The sequence below is a fragment of the Rhamphochromis longiceps genome, linkage group LG16, assembly GCF_057381845.1.
Source record: "Rhamphochromis longiceps isolate RC_006_pf linkage group LG16, R_longiceps_female_GT1.1, whole genome shotgun sequence".
NCBI classification, from domain to species: Eukaryota; Metazoa; Chordata; class Actinopteri; order Cichliformes; family Cichlidae; genus Rhamphochromis; species Rhamphochromis longiceps.
In genome coordinates this window covers 40,117,612-40,137,703 of record NC_140572.1, presented here as the reverse complement: position 1 = coordinate 40,137,703, position 20,092 = coordinate 40,117,612, and the positions used below count along the sequence as shown (strand labels likewise).

The 20,092-nt window shown below is 47.2% G+C and overlaps 1 protein-coding gene across 4 annotated transcripts in view; it reads left to right on the top strand.

The window, feature by feature from the left end:
- Positions 1 to 18,547, top strand: part of zeb2a (zinc finger E-box binding homeobox 2a) — a 41,483-nt gene extending 22,936 nt beyond the window's left edge. For 3 of the 4 annotated variants that reach the window (XM_085385565.1, XM_085385564.1, XM_085385563.1), the window contains 8 exons: positions 2,471 to 2,692; positions 3,003 to 3,071; positions 3,627 to 3,833; positions 4,180 to 4,394; positions 6,552 to 6,660; positions 7,488 to 9,382; positions 10,543 to 10,723; positions 13,385 to 18,547. In XM_085385565.1, the coding sequence (XP_085241691.1) occupies positions 2,471 to 2,692; positions 3,003 to 3,071; positions 3,627 to 3,833; positions 4,180 to 4,394; positions 6,552 to 6,660; positions 7,488 to 9,382; positions 10,543 to 10,723; positions 13,385 to 13,983 (3,497 nt within the window). In that variant the 3' untranslated portion in view covers positions 13,984 to 18,547. The remainder of the gene's footprint in view (positions 1 to 2,470; positions 2,693 to 3,002; positions 3,072 to 3,626; positions 3,834 to 4,179; positions 4,395 to 6,551; positions 6,661 to 7,487; positions 9,383 to 10,542; positions 10,724 to 13,384) is intronic. The other variant, XM_085385566.1, reaches the window with a different exon arrangement.
- Positions 18,548 to 20,092: the final 1,545 nt, after the last annotated feature.

Sequence of the window (20,092 nt, the reverse complement as noted above, 5' to 3'; positions counted from 1 at the left end):
CGGACGCAGCACCTGCATGGGGACGCCCTCTGTGACCTCATCGATGGCTGGATGTTATGAGAGCGGCGGAGCGTGTCAGAATGATCAAGCCTGCAGGGATGAAGCAAACATCTGGAGGTCCCATTTCAGCCCGAGAGCTGCTGTGGAGGCACTGTGGAGCCCCGCCCACTCATCACAACAGATGATTGACAGCAGATATATGTCTGTGAAGGTTCTCAGTCATCCGGGTCATTGTAGTCAAAGGAGCTACAACTTAAAGAAGTCCAGACGCTTCTCTTTGCAAGCTCCTTTGACGACAGCAGATATAGAGCTGTGATTGGCTGCCAGAGATGACAGTCAGGTGGAGATTTCCATGAAGCTGTGACACTGCTGCAGGAAGTGATCAGTGGTCAATCAGTCTGATCATGTGATCAACAGCTGATCTGAGACACGTAAACAGGAAGTAGAACCTGCCAGGTGAGCGCTCCGTGCAGGCAGTTTGACTCCGTCGTGTTTCTGTTGACATTTCTTCTTCTCTGTTTTTTTTGTTTTGCTGTGTGTGTGTGTGCCTGTGTGTTGGGTTGGCAGACTGATGTCATCATGAATGATGTAAGTGTGATGTTCTGACATCGTCGTGTTTCGTGTGTGAGTCGACGGACGGACACTTGAGCCAGTGTTCGATCTGTCCTTCCCCCAGTCTGACAGAAATGTTGGAGCAGGAGGAAGATGAAACCCGGGGAGGAGGAAGAAGGCGGGGCTAATGTGTCTTTGTATGAGGAGGAGCGGCGCTCTGTGATGTGTCGTCTGTTTTGTCCCTGAATGGACTCAAAGACCCTCTGAAACCTGGGGGGTGGACGCGCTGTCTGAGTTGCCCCCGGTGACATCTGCCACTCTGCCTCCGTCATGTGACCTGGCAGGCAAACAGCAGCGTGAATGGCCTTTGTTTGGGAGGTCAGTGCCTGCTGCCCACCGACCAATCAGGGCACGGGACCCTCAGCCTGCTGCGGCATTCTCTGCTTTAAGGTGGAATCATGGTGGGGAGGATTTAAGGTGGAATGTTATCTTTGAAGTTTAAGGTGGAATTCTAAGCATAAAGTGTTTATTTCCTTGCTCTGTGACGGTGTCCACAGGAAGTGGAGGAAGTGTGTGTGTTTACCATTAGTGCTCAAAGAAAACGAACGCTTTGGTTTTTAAAGTTTAACATGAGTGATAAAAGGCACTGGTGCTTATCTGCAGGTAACCAGACCATCAGCCACATATGTGGGCGGAGCTTTAGCCTGTCACATATGTGTTTCAGAGCTGAGAACAGGTAGACTCTGGCCCTGCCCATTCTGCATCACTGATGATTATAAGCTATTATTGAGGAGGTATAAAACACACACACACGCACGCACGCACGCACGCATGTTTAACACTGCAGATGAAAGTTTAGAATGGAAATCAGGTAAAAACTAAAAGTATATGGACACACTGGGCCTAATATAGAGTGTGACTGTCCAGATACTTTTGGCTCTCCTGTGTTTAGATATGTATTCATGGATATGGATGTGATGGCTCCTCATCCATACAAGTGTTATTCGTGTCCAGGTGTGCACATACCTGGCTGGTACTGCTGATGTACTGAATGAGGGTCTAAAGATAGACGTGAGCATATCCTGTGGACTGTCCACAGACTGATAGCAGGCCGGGCTGTGATTGGGGGATTCCTTCACACGCTGGTGTTTATATTCTGACCCTGCAGTCACGGTTTGTTGCCCCGCCCCTCCCCCTCAGACACTAACAGCTGAGCCAGCTTACACAGGCTTTGTTTGAATCCACCCCCCCACCGGGGTCCCCCAGTTAAGAGTCCTGGGGACACCCCTGTCCTATTGATTAGATGATCCTGGTTAGTGATCGATTGATTGTGTGCACCCAATCTCTCTCACACACACACACACACACACACACACACACACACACACACACACACACACACACACACACACACTCTCTGCTATTGTGTTTTCTGCCTTTGGAGTGAAAGAATGTGTGGGCGGGGCCTGTGTCTGATGTCTAACGTGTCCTGGGACCACACAGCGAGCCTGTTTGATCACAGAGGGTTAACACCCCCCCCCCCCCCCCTGTCCTTGGTATTCAGCCCGGGTCAGCAGATTTCTCCGTCGTGCTTTTTCATCTGCACCTGTCGTGCAGTTGTCCGGGACGCTGCAGACAAAGATCATATTATGAACGGGCTAATCTGCGTGTAGCTGGAGGAGGATCTGCGCTCTGTGGGAACCCGCCGCCGCCTGCCGCAGGAAACGCCATCAGAGCCAGATTAACCCATTCCCATGATGTCAGCGTAGTGTGGCCGCTCACATCAGAGCGCAGAACAACTGCAGACCAATCACGAACACCCAATTCTCACTTCCTGTTTAACACTTGTTAAAGAACATACGCCGTGTTTACAAACACACTAAGGTCAGAGGTCACCCCCTCTTCTTTTGTGTTTCAGTGCTAAACTATGAGAACGTTGCGGAAACTACCTCAGACACCGATGACGAGGACAGTTTCGGAGGAGGTGGCGCAGGAGTGGACGAGGAGGAGGGCAGTCCGGCAGGCGTGCCCGCTCTGGAGGCGTCGCCCCGGGTCGGCCACGCCCTGCTGTCCCATCGTGACCAGGAGAGCGCCGAGAGCGGAGATGGGTTCCAGGACCCCCATGCCTGGAGACGCATCGGTGAGTCACGTGGTCACCTGTGAGTTGGTGAGGTCAGAGGTCAGCGTGCGGTGTTTTGGGCCATGTTTAAGTGTTTTGTAGTTTTTCTGTTTGATTTTAAATCTGGTCTCATGTTCGGTTTCTGCTTCTCATTTTCTCACTGTTTTTGTCATGAATATTTTTATAGTTGTTTGTAGTTGCTGTTATTAGTGTCGGGGGGGTTGAATAGCTAAATGATACCCATGACTCGGGAGGATACAGGAGGAAGGGACCAGCCTCCATCAGAGGAAGAGCAGGGTAAATGATGTGCTCCTGTGTTGTGTTTGGACAGACGGGGGGACGGACGAGTACGAAGCCGTGGGCCCGGAGGCGTCTCCTCACGCTGTGGAAAACAGTGCAGGTGAGATCACACACAATCAATCGTCACCCATCAGCGTCATCGCCGTCAGAAGAGGTTTTATTTATATTTGTCTCATTTTATTTTTAGCTCTGTCTCCATACTTTGCTCCTTTGTTTTTTATAAATTTTTTACTTAACTTTACTGTACGGCTCTTTGGGATAATATTTTTTGTCTTTCTTCATCTTTATTTATTTGAGTAATTAAAGCTAATTAATGATAATGACTAATGATAATTAGCGATCGTAATTAAAAGCGTAATGTAAAATGTCCTGCTGAATTTTTGTCTTTCACATAATTTCCCGAGTAATTAATACAAACTGTGGGATTGCTTATTGGTGTGGGCGTGGCCTACAGCAGGCTGACTTCAGTTGGTTCCTTCGCTGTTGTCGTAACTTTAGAGGAAGTAAACGACATCCCTGGTCATAATGGTCAATGGGCAGTCAGAGGACCCAGCAATGTTAGTTTAGGAGTCCCTCAGGGCTCAATGCCGGGTCCTCTGAGGTTGCAGTGTGATGATTGGTCCTCTGACCAGACGAGCTTTGTCCCTGCATCCAGGGAAGCGACTAGAGGGCATCCCTGAGTTGGACGAGTACTTCCTGAAGCGTAAACTGGAGGACGGCGACAGTCACTCTGCGTGCATCGCTGAGTACCTGCAGCGCAGCGACACTGCCGTCATTTATCCAGAAGCCCCAGACGAGGTGGCGCGCCTGGGCACGCCTGAGGCCACGCCTGAGGCCACGGGGCAGGATGAGAGCGAGCACGGTGAGAGACCGAGAAGACAAACTGAGCATTACAAATCGATTAATCATTTTTAAAGAGATTATTAGTCAAAAAGCTGGCAGCTCAAACATGTGACTCTGAAGCTTTGTAGAGAGAAGTCAACAAGCTGGCTTGTTAACGAGATTATAGAAGATTCAGATTTCACTGGTGCCACTCCGACCGCAACCTTTAGTATGATGTGTGTTTCTGTGACCTTCAATCCCAGACTCATCATTTTGACTGTAAAATCATCTCGAAGTTCAAAACAGTTGGGAGCTTCGGTCATGTGACTTTTCTGTCTAAATAAAGGGTTAAGGACATTGTCTCTTTCCTGACTTCTGACCTACAGACCTTGGACCCGACACGCAGGATGACTTCGCCCAGCTGCTCACGTGTCCGTACTGCGACCGCGGCTACAAGCGCCTGACGTCTCTGAAGGAACACATCAAGTACCGTCACGAGAAGAACGAGGAGAGCTTCCCCTGCCTGCTGTGCGCTGAAACTTTCGGCCACCGTGCTCAACTGGACCGTCACATGACCACACACAAGCCTGCCAGAGACCAGGTAACGCACACCTATTACATCCATTTAAACCTTTATTTAAAAGTCTGTCACAGGAGTTCCAGTATGAAATCCATAAAGACACAGTCTTCAAACGTTAGGACTGACTCCACGCTGGCTTCACTAACAGACAGAAAACTGCAGTGATCAGAGAAGAAGCTGCCGTCAGGTGCTGACACTGCACTGCATCAGCTGTGGATGCTGAGCAGCGGAGGAGGGAGGCTCGGGGAACTCCATCAGTACATGCGATGACTCAGATTAGTAATTAATCAGTGGCTGTGGTCCCTGCAGGGTAAAAACAGATAAAAATACACCAAGGCTGGAAATTTAAGCTGCGTCAAAAGGAGCAGAGGACCGCAGACGGAGCCCTGAGGAATGCCGCCTCATTCTGTTTGTTTAGAAGGGTGAGAGATCCACGTGGCTTCCTGCTGTCTAACACATGAATGAAGTTCCTCCCAGTTCTTCCAGTCTGCCCAGTCGCTCCATTATTAACCACCTCCGTTCTGGGTGTTTTTCTCAGCAGCTGTAATGTGTCGTGCGTGGGAGGTGTGAGTGCGTTGACTTCCTCCGGCCATCAGACTCCACATCAGCTGCTGCTGCTGGAACCGATTAGATTCACGGCCTTCCTCTGATGCTCGGGCAGCCTCGGTGGCAGGCAGGGTGTCACACAGTAATCTAATCATAAGCTGGTGTTAAATGTTTCCTGCACACGCCTGTTTGCTGGCCCTCATGATCAAAAACTCACATTAGAGTCGGTAACTAAGCACTGAGTCATTCAATTTTCCAATTATGCTGTGATCGTAATGAGATTTCCTGAGTTTAGACCTCGGGTCTCCTCACAGAAGCACAAATAGCTTTCATACCTGACCCCCCCTCCACCAGCCTTAACCAGCACCAGATGGTCTTCTCCCTGCTGGATTGAAGACTCATAATCCTCTAAGTGGCCGTTTATTTGTGTACTTCCTGAGTTAAACTGTTAAAGAGAGAACAGGCATGTGTGCGTCGGTGAGGAGGAAGCAGATCTGTCTGTTCAGTCTTCACGGTTTGCCCCCGACAGCAGCGCCTCACTCAGTAATCATTGTTCACGGGCTTTCTACTGTGCTGCTGAGTGCTGCGGTAAAACATCTGTATGGCACGGCCTCACAGCTGTTCAGGCTGTGCTCGCACAGCCGGGACTGCTCCTGAGTATGCAGCACAAACACTCACAGCTGTTTGCTTCTTGCCGTGATGTGGCTGCTTCAAGCAGTGGCCACACTAATGCAGTTACATATATATATACAGTTAATCTTCACTGCATGACAGTGTGATAAGGAACGCGTGACAGTGCTCAGTCAGCACAAACTGCCCAAGCCCACTTTTATCCAGTTTAACCAGTCCTCAGTTCCTGCATGGATGGGTGGACAGGTGGATGGGTGGGAGGGTGGATGGTGAACGGACAGATGGATGGGTGGGTGGATGCTGGGAGCAGCAGTGTTTGGTTAGGATGGACCTCGTGCAGGTTGTGTTTGATTTGAGTCCAAACTGGTAAGATTTGCAGACAAAGACGTGATCATTAACGACGGTGGTTAAGAAGTTTTGTTGGTGATTCAAAGCACGTAATTTCTTTCAGCGGTAATTTCAGTTTAAACAAAAACATTTGTGTTTGCGTGTGAGGGACTGGGACAAGCTGGTTCATGTTGGAATAACGAGGTCCTGGCAGAGGTTCCCTGCTGGATCCCAGGAGATCTGCTTTCCTGCATTTGTGGAGTCTCCTCTGGGGTTGAACTCATGGTGAATGAGTGCAGATCAGAGCAGAGAGTAGAGCGTTTACTTGAAGCTGTTTTCTCTGCTGTAGACGACAGAAACAAGTCTTCAGGTTTGTGTTTCCTTCACCGATCATCTGCATGTGAGACGAAAGGATTTGAGCTCCCACTCAGCAGAGGGGGGAGGACGCTCCCCGACTGTTTGTGTTTGTTTATCTCTGTATTTGCATTTCAAATGTTGGGAATGCACCTCCACCAGAAAGTGTTACCTCTGCACAGCGCCACCCACGCCGTTTCTCAGAATGCCTATCAGATCTGCTTCACTAAATACTATTAAATTCCCCGTTAGCTCGTGCTCCCTCTCTGCAGCGACTCCCACTCCTCCTCCATCACTTCAAATCTGTTTTTCTCTCTGCAGCCACCACTGCTTGCTGAAGGAACTGGAAACCGCAAGTTCAAATGCAGCGAGTGTGGAAAAGCCTTCAAGTACAAGCACCACCTGAAGGAGCATCTTCGTATTCACAGCGGTGAGTGGAGTTCTGAGGGCCGGATCAGAGCTGAAACTTTCCGCAGACACGGGTCTGATCCGGTCCTCCTCGCGTTTACATCGACTCTGATAAAACGCTGATTGTGTTTCCACATCTGACTGTCTGGCTTCTGCTTTAGCCACAGTATTAATACATCTGACAGTCAACAGTTTCACTTCCCATCTTCATATCTGATCACGAAGCAGTTCAGCTCCAAAAAAGGAACATTTTCATCATGATGGTTTCTATTTTTATTGAAGATTCATCCACTGATTTTTCCATTGATTTGATTATTAAAACCAAAACCCAAAGCGTCAGTTACTGTATCATACATAGTAATGTGAAGTATACTCATAAAGCACCTCATTAAAATGAAGTTTTTAAAAAGAAAACCTTTCTAAAATAGAACATCTGGACCGCCTCCAAAATCTCGCTGCTGATCTGTTTGTTCATTTCAATTTTTGTTAGTCAGCAAACAAACAACTATTCAGACAGTTGCTGGTTATCGTTGAATTGTTTTAATCAGCGAATGAACCGATATTATGAGCTCTGAATAACAGTGGGGGACACGTTAGCTAAAAGATGTGCCAGAGGGTCAGTTCATAGTTAATCCTGGACGTCAGCAGCTGAGATGGTGCATGGATAACATACACTTTGCTGGTGTTGAAGGAGGAAAAGCACCACCTCCAATTCTGGATCAAAGGTGTAAAGATCACACTGGTGACTAACTGTGGACGAATGATGATGTTTTAAGTAAATACCTGACGTTAAACTATAGAGCACGTTTGTGGGCTGAGAAGTAATCCAGACGTTGGGCTGTGTTTCAGGTGAGAAGCCATATGAATGCTCCAACTGTAAGAAGCGCTTCTCCCACTCCGGCTCCTACAGTTCCCACATCAGCAGCAAAAAGTGCATTGGCCTGATTGCCCTCAATGGAAGAGTACGCAATGGAAATGGTGGCAAACTCGGCTCCTCTCCCAGCTCTACAACCTCATCACCTGGAAGCCCCGCCCTGGCCCAGCTTCGCCACAAACTTGAAAACGGGCGCCCGCTGGGGCAGCAAGACCAGCCACGTCAGCTGGACATAAAACCTGAGCCGATGGACTTCAACGACTACCGGCTATTGATGGCCTCACAGCATGCGTTTGGGGGACCCGGGGTCTACCTGAACGGGCGGGGGGGAAGCCCCTTGGGTTTTCACAACTCCTCCCAGAGTCCCCTTCAACATCTGGGAGGCATTGGGCTGGACCTCCAAATGCTGGGCTACGTGAGATCCCTTGGCAACAACCTGAGCGAGGTGCAGAAGGTGCTCCAGATTGTGGACAACACGGTGTACAGGCAAAAAATGGATGGAAGCCCTGAAGACAAGCTCAGGTCCTACATGAAGGAGTTAGGTGCCCAGATGGAGGAGACCAAGGCAACTCAGGGTGGCTTCCTGGTGACGGGCGACGGCAGTCCCACCAAGAGCATCATAGATTACACACTGGAGAAGGTCAATGAGGCCAAGAGTCTGATCGACGAGTCTAAGAGGCAAGAGGGTGTTAAGAAGGAGAAACCAAGCCATTCTGTGGATCTCAGCAGTGAGGAAAAGAAACATGAAAACCAGAACCAGTTCCTGCCATTCTCCTGCCAATACTGCAAGGAGACCTTCCCCGGGCCAATCCCCCTGCACCAACACGAGCGCTACCTGTGCAAAATGAACGAGGAAATAAAAGCCGTCCTGCAACCGGCAGACGGCTGTCCCGCTGGCCACCAGGGAGGGATGTCCTCCGAGGTCTCCAGCAACGACCGAGCCACCAGCCCCGTCAGCCACTTCAAGGATCACGTGTCGTTGCTCAAAGCTTATTTCGCCATGAACACTGAGCCCAACTCAGAGGAACTGCTCAAAATCTCAGTTGCTGTTGGCCTCCCTCAAGAGTTTGTCAAGGAGTGGTTTGCCCAGTGGAAGAGCCAAAACCACCACGGTAAAAGGTCACCACCTCCTGACTGCAGTGGACCAGAAGTCAACCACAGATTGAACCGGTCTCCAATGTCACTTCCAGCTACAGATTTACACCGAAGCTTCACTAATGGCTTTTGCGAGTCCTCCCACCAGTTTACAACCAGCCGGCAAACAGCAGGGCAAAAACCACTAGAATCATTGGACCACTTGAGAAGCAACACTCCATCACCCCTTAACCTTTCCTCGACTTCCTCCAAACACTCTCAGAGTAGCTCTTACACTCCGAACAGCCTGAACTCGGAGGAAGCCCGCGGGGACACACCGCTGGATCTGTCGCTCCCCAAACACATGGCGCAGAAGCGCGCCTCCGCCGGAGAGAAGCGGCCCAGACCCAATGGTTTAATCAGAGAGCACAACGGGGAGGCTTTGGGGCGAGAGCAGGTGTCTGGGCCCTTTGATTTGGTCAACATTAAGAAGGAGGTGCTGGGATCTGATGGTGGAGGGAATGCTATTCACCAACTGGAGAAAAGCACCAGTCCCATCTTTGGGATTAATGCCTTTGCTGGCGGACCTGTCTACACCTCCCTTCCACCTCACGGAGCATTTCCACCACACACCTTCATGACTCCTGCCCAAGCGACCATCCCAGGCCTCAGGCCCTACCCGGGTCTTGACCCCATGAGCTTCCTGCCTCACATGGCCTACACCTACGCCACTGGGGCAACCACATTCGCTGAAATGCAGCAGAGGAGAAAGTACCAGCGGAAACCAGGCTTCCAGGTAAAAATCATGTAAAGTAAGGACAATGCGTTTTGTTTTGTTTGTTCTTTCTTCTAAACAGAGCCAGCCAGGAGCCATGGAGGGTCAGTATTCCCAGGTTTTGGTAACCCCGACCTGCTCAGACTGGAGTGTGTTGCACTGAAAACCTCCAAACTGGCCGTGCATGGCTCATGGTTGGACAGATAACAGCAAAGACAACAGGTGGCTGTTAGTTTTCAGGGCTTTTCATCTCCATCACACAACATGGCGGCTGGCAGTCCAAACCCGCCGTCAGCTCCGTTAGCTTTGATCATGATGACGTGTTTGCTCCACAGCACAGAAGTTGGATAAAGGGATTGTTTGTTGGGCTTGGGGCTTACAGCTGTCTGTATAGTGATGTGTTAAAAGTATTGTTGACCCAGCCAGTGTTGAGCGTGGAGAATTTTAAAGGGTCTCCCTGCCACGGGACCTATGAGCTGAGCTTCAGCGTTTCCACTGTGGCGTCTACATTTAACTGGTCTCATTATGGGGCGGGATGTGTTTGCTCCGACTGAAAGTAGTCAGAGTTTTCCAGGTTTCATGTATGAGTATTTTTAAAAATGCAAAGTGTGGAAGTAATGCCAGAGAAAAAGAGGCTGGTTCCACAAAAGACTCGAACACCTCCAGATTCAGAATTTTTTGCCCTTTAAAGGAAAACTTCACTTCCTGTAAAGAAGGGAAGTTCATCTCCTGAAAACAAATCACAGATCAAATCTGGATTTAGTGAAATGCTGAGAGTTTTTCACTGTGCCATCATAAATACCGTTTGTCAGCAGCACCAAAGGTAAACAGCTCATAAGTCCCGCCCCTTGAAGCGCCGGTCACCGCTGACTCTTGGATGATTTGTATGAAAGCAGCTGCGTGGACTTTTTGGGAAAGTTCCTGAAATTGAAACTAAAAATGATGGTCAGCGCTTTGTTCCGGTCTCGTGGTAAACCTCTGACCTCAGCTCACCTGCTGTCAGCTGTTATCTGTAAACACACCCCTCTTTCTCAGAGTCTCCTGGGTGAGGGGGACTTACCGGGTTGGGCCTTTAAGCCCTGTCCAGACTTGGGATCATAGAGGCGGTGGGGGGGAGTCTCGTGGCGCGAGGCTGACAGGTGTGGGATTATCGGGGTACTGAAGCTCTGTCTCTGTCTCAGGGGGAGCTGCTGGACGGCACGGCGGACTATCTGTCAGGCCTGGACGACCTGACAGACAGCGATTCGCTGCTCTCCAGGAAGAAGATTAAGAAGACTGAAAGTGGTATGTACGCGTGTGACTTGTGCGACAAAACATTCCAGAAGACCAGTTCCCTCCTAAGACACAAATATGAGCACACAGGTATATATAACACTTGGACACTTCTTTTTACCCACCCAATGCCTCCTTATTTCCTCTGTCCTCACTCTTCTGTTTCCTCACGTAGCTCCCCACTCGTAGCTCTGCTTCTCTCTTTTGTTCTCTGCAGGCCGTGGCCTTTAACATGCGCCTTTCTTTTCAGCGGGGGGTAGGCAGCCTTTAATACAGAGAGCAGTACAAAAACATTCAGCGCCCCAAATATCAGCAGCACCTCATTCACACTGAGAGAGGAGGAGGAGTGCATGTTTGCATGACTGTGTGAAGATCAAAAGGAAATATTAATTACAGCCGAGAGATGGTCCATTTTTTTCCATTTTTAAACTGGAAACAAACAACTTATGATAACACCACAGCAGGAAAGGTGAAGCAGCAAACACTGTTCTTATTAAAGCGTCCCAGTTTACCGAGTCGCCCCGCAGGAAATGTGATGAATGTGGAGGCTTCAGTAAGACTGCAGCATTGTGGGGTTTAATGCTTTCATGAGATTTCTCTGCAGGACTCTTCTGATCCAAATCAAAATCCTAAACGACCCCCCAGCATGTCCTGAATAAAGTCAGTGTTTCACTAGTTTGGTGTCTCATCTTCACGCCTTTCGCTGCGTCACGGATAAAGGTAATCTGTGGCGTTAAGCAGAGCCACACCCTCAGACGACTCTGGCTGCACGGCGTCAGCTCAGTTTGTCATTTTCTCACTGCTCTGGAGATAAAATCAGTGCTTTTTAAATGAAGTTTGGTTCATGTCCTGCCTCACACATTAACCCACATCACTTCCACTTAATGACCCATTAACATGCAGCATATTTACAGCATTTCATGGAGCCTCCTTTCAGCTGCTCGTTATCAAAGGTAGTAACACATGGTAATGACTAGTTTTCTGTTCTTGAACACTCACATTCATCTTGATTTTACTTGTGTTTTTTGTTTTCTCGTCGTTCTCATGATTTTATTATTTAATATTAAATAGTAATTTTTCATTGACGGACGTCAGACTGATGCTTCCTGTCGTCAAATTCGGTGCTTGTCCTGGTGTTACAGTAAAGTGGGGTTTATGATTTGGGAGTTGGAGGCTCACGGAATGATAATCATGTGTTGTTTGCATTCCTCTGACATGTGATAGAACAAAAGCTGAACATGAGAACACGTCTTTGTTGTTCCCATTGATACAGGAAGTCAAACCTGCGTGTTCGTGCTAATATTGGAGTTTGGTTGATCTTACCTGTGTGCCGTCCTCACAGACTCAGACCTGCTCTACCTTCATGTCTTTCACTCAGTTGCATCACCCTCATGTTTCCCTCCCACCTCCAACACTCGAAGCAGGAATCTACCGTCTCAGTTATTTCTGCCGCAGTGTGTGTGTGTGTGTGTGTGTGTGTGTGTGTGTGTGTGTGCGTGTGTGTGTGTCAGAATGCCAGCTATGGTGGATGTTACAGGCGCTCCGGGTCTATTTGTGGCTATGATCTGCCTGTGTGTGTGTGTGTGTGTGTGTGTGTGTGTGTGTGTGTGTGTGTGTGTGTGTGTGTGTGTGTGTGTGTGTCGGGGTAAAGCCATGTTTTTGGTGCATGTGTGCGTGGGACGTGTGATTGGGCAGCATTCAGCCTGCCAGTTGGCAGCAGCTGAAGCATCCTGTTCAGACATAAGAAATTTCCGCCTGTACAGTCGTAGTAAACCAGCTCTGTGTGTGTGTGTGTGTGTGTGTGTGTGTGTGTGTGTGTGTGTGTGTGTGTTGGGAGCTGTTACAGCTGTTAGGGTTCCTGCCCCTCCTTAAATTTAAATCCGGAGCTGTGATGTCATCGCAGCTGACCGCAGGCCGCTGAAGGTTCGCGTTACCTCGTGGTGTCTCAAGCATGCCTCATTGTTGTTATGGCAACAGACAGACACCGAGGGTGTGATGAAATGTTAACAGGATGAGTTGAAGATTTTAGTTCAAACCTGTCATGTTTTTGTTGTTTTTGTTTTTTACCGTCAGCCAATCACCGCACAGGTTTCAAAGATCTGTAGTTCAGTCTTCTGATTGGTGATTGTTTCAGCTGTGTCTTTGAGTTAAGAGAATTTTTTCTGGTCCAGCTGTAGATTTATGTCTCTTTATGAAAAAACACGTGAGAGTTTTCCATGTAGATCAGAGCTGAAGTGATAAACCGTGGAAATAATCAGCAGACAGGTTGATAAATGGACAACATCACTTCCATTTTTCATTTTTTAAATTCATTTTTAACACGCCCACATTTCATTCAGCCTAGTCTGGATTAGTTACTGCACTTCATGCCCAGTTACAGCTGTTGTGCTGTGGACCAGATGTGGCCCAAAGATAATTAACATCTGGTTCCATAAAGGTGGAGCTGCGCCTGAGTTTAGGCCAGACTTCAAAATAAAGTCTAAAATCTTCTTACCTGATTAATTAATAAACACCATCCACAGAGTCCAGACAGTTTCCAGGTCTTCATGCAGTTGGAAAACCTTGGAAACACAAATGTTTCCTGGTTCTTTGTAGTGTTTGTACGTCCTCGGTGTCTGTAGCTGTTCAGAGTTTCTTGTTCCTTCGTTGGGTTTGCAGCTGTCTGTCATGTGCTGATTCACTCTGCTGTGTGTCTCCGTGTCCAGCTGTGTCCGTCCTGACCGTGTCCCACCCTCCATTGTGTTTCTGCAGGTAAACGTCCGCATCAGTGTCAGATCTGTAAGAAGGCCTTCAAACACAAGCACCACCTGATCGAGCACTCACGCCTGCACTCTGGAGAGAAGCCCTACCAGTGCGACAAGTGCGGCAAGCGCTTTTCGCATTCGGGTTCGTACTCGCAGCACATGAACCACCGCTACTCATACTGCAAGAGGGAGGCCGAGGAGCGTGAGGCGGCCGAGAGGGAGGACAGGGACAAGGGAGGCGGAGGAGGCGTTGCAGTTGCAGGGCTGGAGCCCACCGAGCTGCTGATGAGGGGCTACCTCCAGGGGCTGGGGCCCCTTGGATACTCGGACCCAGAGGACCAGCAGGAGGATGGCGGCAGTGCGATGCTGAGGGTCAGCGGTGAGGGAGGAGTAGGACGGGAGGAGAGGGAAATGGATGGCAAGATGTCTGAGGAGGTGACAGAGCGGCAGGAGGGAAGTTTCAGAAAAGGAGAGGAGGAGCAGGAGTGCGACAGCAGGAGCCAGATGGACTTGATGGGGGACGTTGAGGGTAAAGGCTCGCCGCTGCCGATGGACGAGAGTTCACGAGAAGGGAAAACAGACGGCAGGTCAGACCAGGAGGACTGATGAGGAGCAACAAAAGCTTTGGGACGCTGGCTCGATGCAGCTGCTGCTTTATGAGGGGCTGAAAGGAAGATGAGGGCCGGAGGGGACGGCGGTCATCTTCTCACACCAAATTAGTGTTTACTTTAGACTTCCTGCTGAGACTGATGGGTCACAAATGTGTTTATGGTCTGATTCAGCTTCGTTCGCGTTCAGCCGACCGAAAACATAAATGATTTTAAAAAGGCTGTAATGTGCAGTTAACTTAGTATTATTAACAAAACTCGTGGCCTCTGATTTATCAGGTTCAGTCTGATTATTTTCTCCTTCAAAGTGTTTGTTGACACCTTTTCTTAATGGAGTCCTGTTTCTTTAACATTTTAAAGTTTAAGTTCTGCCGGTAGCTAAAGTGCTGGGATAGTTTCACAGCCAGAAAGGCCGAACTTTGAACCTCGGCAGTTCAGTCTGAAGCTCTCAAACCCTGCAGCTTAAGGTTTCTGCTGAGCTGATGTTAGATTTGATTGATAGATTTTTAGATCTTGGGGCAAAACCCCAAGACCCCAAGGCACTAGTTTTCAACCTTTAAGTAAAAACACTGAAAATAGAGCCCAAAAAGCTTCTACTTAAATTGGACAAGCAAGCCTGTACAGTACAGAAGTATTTTTTTATTATTGTGTTTGTGAATCCAAGAGAAGACAGGTTTACCTTGAGACCTACTGAGAAACCAGTTTTGTTGTAGCAGAACACCATTTACTAAAGACACTAACAGCAACCGTAGCAACTCTGAATGACGTGTTAGGGTGAGCGATGGTCTCGGTCTAATTAGGGACTCTGTGGAATGAAGAGCAGGTTCAAGTTGTAGTTCTCTGAACACCAGGTGTGGTCTTTGAGGCGTACCGTCATATACGCGTGGTCGTTAATGATCCCTGCTCGATTTTGCTAGGTTAGCTTGTTTTCATCACCATGATACCTAAACACACATTCAGACCTGTGGGAGGTTTTATGTGAATGAAATAATGATGCTAGCAACATTATTTTGTATGATTTTAAGCATTTGAGGGTAAATCTTTGGAATCAATTCAATTTTATTTATACAGCGCCAAATCACAACAAAAGTCGCCTCAAGGCGCTTCATAGATACAGAGAAAAACCCAACAATCATATTACCCCCTATGAGCAAGCACTTTGGCAACAGTGGGAAGGAAAAACTCCCTTTTAACAGGAAGAAACCCGCAGAACCAGGCTCAAGGAGGGGCAGGGCCATCTGCTGTGATTGGTTGGGGTGAGAGAAGGAAGACAGGATAAAAGACATGCTGTGGAAGAGAGACAGAGGTTAATAACAGATATGATTCAATGCAGAGAGGTCTGTTAACACATAGTGACTGGAAAGGAAAAACTCAATGCATCATGGGAATCCCCCGGCAGCCTACACCTATTGCAGCATAACTAAGGGAGGATTCAGGGTCACCTGGTCCAGCCCTAACTATATGCTTTAGCAAAAAGGAAAGTTTGAAGCCTAATCTTGAAAGTAGAGATAGTGTCTGTCTCCTGAATCCAAACTGGAAGCTGGTTCCACAGAAGAGGGGCCTGAAAACTGAAGGCTCTGCCTCCCATTCTACTTTTAAATACTCTAGGAACAACAAGTAGGCCTGCAGAGCGAGAGCCAAGTGCTCTAATAGGGTGATATGGTACTACAAGCTCATTAAGATAAGATGGGGCCTGATTATTTAAGACCTTGTATGTGAGGAGCAGGATTTTGAATTCTGGATTTAACAGGAAGCCAATGAAGGGAAGCCAAAACAGGAGAAATCTGCTCTCTCTTTCTAGTCCCTGTCAGGACTCTTGCTGCAGCATTTTGGATTAGCTGAAGGCTTTTCAGGGAGTTTTTAGGACTTTCTGATAATAATGAATTGCAGTCGTCCAACCTGGAAGTAATAAATGCATGAACTAGTTTTTCAGCGTCACTCTGAGACAGGATATTTCTAACTTTAGAGATGTTGCGCAAATGGAAGAAAGCAGTCTTACATATTTCTTTAATATGTGCGTTGAAGGACATGTCCTGGTCAAAAATGACTCCAAGGTTCCTCACAGTGTTACTGGAGGCCAAGGTAATGCCATCCAGAGGAAGAATCTGCTTAGATACCATATTTCTAGGCTTTTCAGGGCCGAGTACAATAACCTCAGTTTGATCTGAATTAAGAAGCAGAAAGTTAGCGGCCATCCAGGTCTTTATGTCTTTAAGACATTCCTGCAGTTTAACTAATTGGTGTGTGTTATCTGGCTTCATGGACAGATAGAGCTGGGTGTCATCTGCATAGCAGTGTAAATGTATGCTATGTCTTCTAATGATGCTGCCTAAGGGAAGCATGTATAATGTAAACAGAATTGGTCCTAGCACTGAACCCTGTGGAACTCCATAATTAACCTCAGTGTGTGAAGAGGACTCTCCATTTACATGAACAAACTGGAGTCTATTAGATAGATATGATACAAACCACTGCAGCACAGTACCTGTAATACCTACAGCATGTTCTAATCGCTCTAATAGGATATTATGGTCGACAGTATCGAACGCTGCACTGAGGTCTAGCAGGACAAGCACAGAGATGAGTCCACTGTCAGAGGCCATAAGAAGATCATTTGTAACCTTCACTAAAGCTGTTTCTGTGCTGTGATGAGCTCTGAAACCTGACTGAAACTCTTCAAATAAACCTCTGCAGATGATCTGTTAGCTGTTTGACAACTACTCTTTCAAGAATTTTTGATATGAAAGGAAGGTTGGAGATTGGCCTATAATTAGCTAAGACTGCTGGGTCTAGAGATGCTTTTTGAGTAAAGGTTTAACTACAGCCAGCTTGAAGGCCTGTGGTACATAGCCGATCATTAGAGATAGGTTGATCATATATAAGATCGAAGAATTAATTAATGGCAGGACTTCTTTGAGCAGTTTTGTAGGAATGGGTCTAAAAGACACGTTGATGGTTTGGAGGAAGTAATTATTGAAGTTAACTCAGAAAGATCAATTGGAGAAAAAGAGTCTAACTTAACATCGATGGTACTAAGAGTAGCTGTAGATAATATTACATCTGTGGGATGATTATTGGTCATTTTTTCTCTAATGATAAAAATTTTATTTGTGAAGAAGTTCATGAAGTCATTACTAGTTAACGTTAAAGGGATGGTTGGCTCAAAAGAGCTCTGACTGTTTGTCAGCCTGGCTACAGAGCTGAAGAGAAAAAATCATAGCCTGAACCTGATGAGTCAAAGGTCATGAGTGTTTTGTGTGAAGTTTGGTTTGATGAGCCCAAACGGAGAGGCGGGTCCACAGGAAGTCTGAATAACACTGGGATGTATTATTGTTATTATCAGTGTTAACGTTTAACTTTTAAAACGCCTCCACGCCGCAGGTAACCTCCGTCAGTCCCTGAGCGGAGACTCGACCCCATGAGCGTCCCCCCCCCCCCCCCCCCCCCCCCCCCCCGAAGCTTGTGGGACCGTTTAAAAATCCACATTATGCAAAAAACAAAAGAAGAAGAAGAAGTCGTAATGAGTATCACTATAATGAAATGAAGCTGTTTTTAATGTACAGTATTATAAAGGCCTAAAAGCTGTGTGGTGCTATGTTGTTCTTAACTTTCGGTGTGTTGTTGTGTTCGAACCTCACTTCAGGAAATTGCACTCCACTCCCTGAATCACTACAAAATAAAAGAAAAAGGAAAAAAAGAGGGTATACAGCCTCGAACACTCGGCCACTTCCTGTCAGTGTTATTGTCGTATTTTATCTCCTTTTACTGTGATGTTTTTATTTTTTATTCGACTTTATTATTTTGCCAACTAACCACATGACTTTGGGCCTCCTGATTTGTTTTTTTACGTGGAGGAACATTTAAACCTGTGTGATTTTCAAAATAAAACGTGGAGTCTTAAAGCGCAGAGGAAATGAAAATGAAAGGCAGAGCCCTCTGAGTGTGTTGAATTTTCTCCAGAGAAAGCCTTATTATATGCAAACCTTTCACCTGTGCCATCCCTGTACAGCGCCACCTGTCCTCTGCTTCAGTATTAAAGTGACGAGCTTACCTGTCCGATGCGTCAGTGTTAGCGTAGCAAGGCGTCAGTTTCTTAGTTTACACGTTTGTGCAATTTTCTGTGTTTCTGTTCACCTCAGTATTTCTGTCAGTATTACTTTTGTTTTTAATTTGAGAGTTTGCCATTTTATTTATGTGACTCATTTTATATTTCCTAATTTTATTTATTTCATACTGTAGTGTACAGTATTAGAGTTCCTCACAAACATCTATTTTAGTAAAATGATCGGAGCAAAACTCTGGAGCTTTTCTTGTTGCTTTCTTTGTTTTTTCCAAACTACTGGAAATTTTAAATTTGGGGAACTTTGGATACGAAGCTTCTGGTGAAAACACTGTATTTAAAAAAAAATCCACTTTAATCATCCCACTAAAGAGGTGATGAAAGACTGGTGAAGACGATGAAGGAATTCCTGAAATGTTTTATGATTTTTCATTTTTAATTTCCATGCTCGAATAAATGTAGCCAAAATCAATTTTAATAAAGCTGTGTTATTCTTCTTGTAGCACCGGGGTCTGATTCATTAACGCCTCAGCGACGAAGACGAGCGCCGTTTTTAGCTTCCTCGTGTTACCGTCACATTGCTGCTCGCTCACATCATCGCTCCCCCCCCCCCCCCCCCCCCCCCCCCCACACACACACACACACACACACACACACCTGACCGCAGTACACACACCTCTCAGCACGCTGGCTTCAGGCTGGACCTTCGTCCTGAACATGAGCTCAGCACTGACGGATAAACTTTATTTAAACTGACAAACTCGTGTTCCGGGAGCTTAGCCTGTGACAGCATGGCCCTGAAAGGAAAAGAAACACTCTGTAAATTTTACTTCCAGGTGATTCGTGTGGTGGAGGAAGACTGCGCAGCTCTCGTTTCTCTGTCTGGTTCAGGCTGAAATCATCGGTTTTCTCCACATTAGCAGGACGTGCGCTTACAGCCTCTGTGATTTATGGCTTTTATCTGCAGATGCAAGCAGGTGTGGTTCACACACAGTGCAGAGAGGAGCTGATCTGAGACCAGCGAGGACCCACACAGCCTGAGGAGAGCTGACACGGATTAAACTGCTCAGAATGAACTCGCGGCTTTTATTTTAGGCTCGTTTGTAATTAATGATTTCCTGAATAAACTATGACCCTTTTTGGAATAAAGGTTGTGGTGTGAGTGCTGTCTCTGCACACCTGACAAACAAACATGTCGTCAGTAACTGGAGATGTGATCGTTCACACTCTCCGCGCCGTGATTCACACCTTCATCCTCCACACCTGCCGAGCGGCTCACGTCCATCCCCGCCTCCACCCGGCGAGCTAACGGATGCTGTCATGAGTCCTCTTACCTGAATGATGCTGGACGTCCACATGGCGCTTCACAGCTTTCACTTTAGTCCTGCTTCAGGTGTGTGACGGGGTACGTCCATACTGGGTCCTGTAAGCGTGCCATACGGACGATAAAGTTTGACTTTGACGTGGTTTTAAATCAGTGTTGGTGCAGTGATCTCTGCTCTGAACCATTCGTCAGAGCGCAGCAAAGCCTTCAAACCACCTGAAACCAGCCCAACGTCACACCTGTCTCACAGGGTTTATTAATAAAGATTTATGCAATTTAACAAAACAGCCAGACAGCAGTCAGCTGACCCGTCATTGCCCTTTGATCACTGGTTCATGACTGTTAGTGAAGCAGAGTGACTCATGCAGGTGAGAACAGGTGTGTCTGGTGAGTGTGAGCTGCAGAGTTTTACCTGCGTAAACACAGTGCAAAGGTTTCCTTTACTGAAGCATGAAGTACATGTATTCATGAGACACGCAGATGTGTGATGAAGATGGTCAGAGAACATCAAGTGACCCACGGACATGCAGCATCATGTGACTGCAGTTTAACAGTTTTATAAAACAGAGAAACAGACTGTATGCAAACATGTAGGCGTGACACTCACAGAGGTCAAATGAGCCATCGTTCCATTTTTCAGCCACACCATCAGGGTCAAAGGTTAACCAGGTGACCTGCTGCCTGCTTCTTAAAGCTGCTGATTATCAAAAATGTAGCCACATC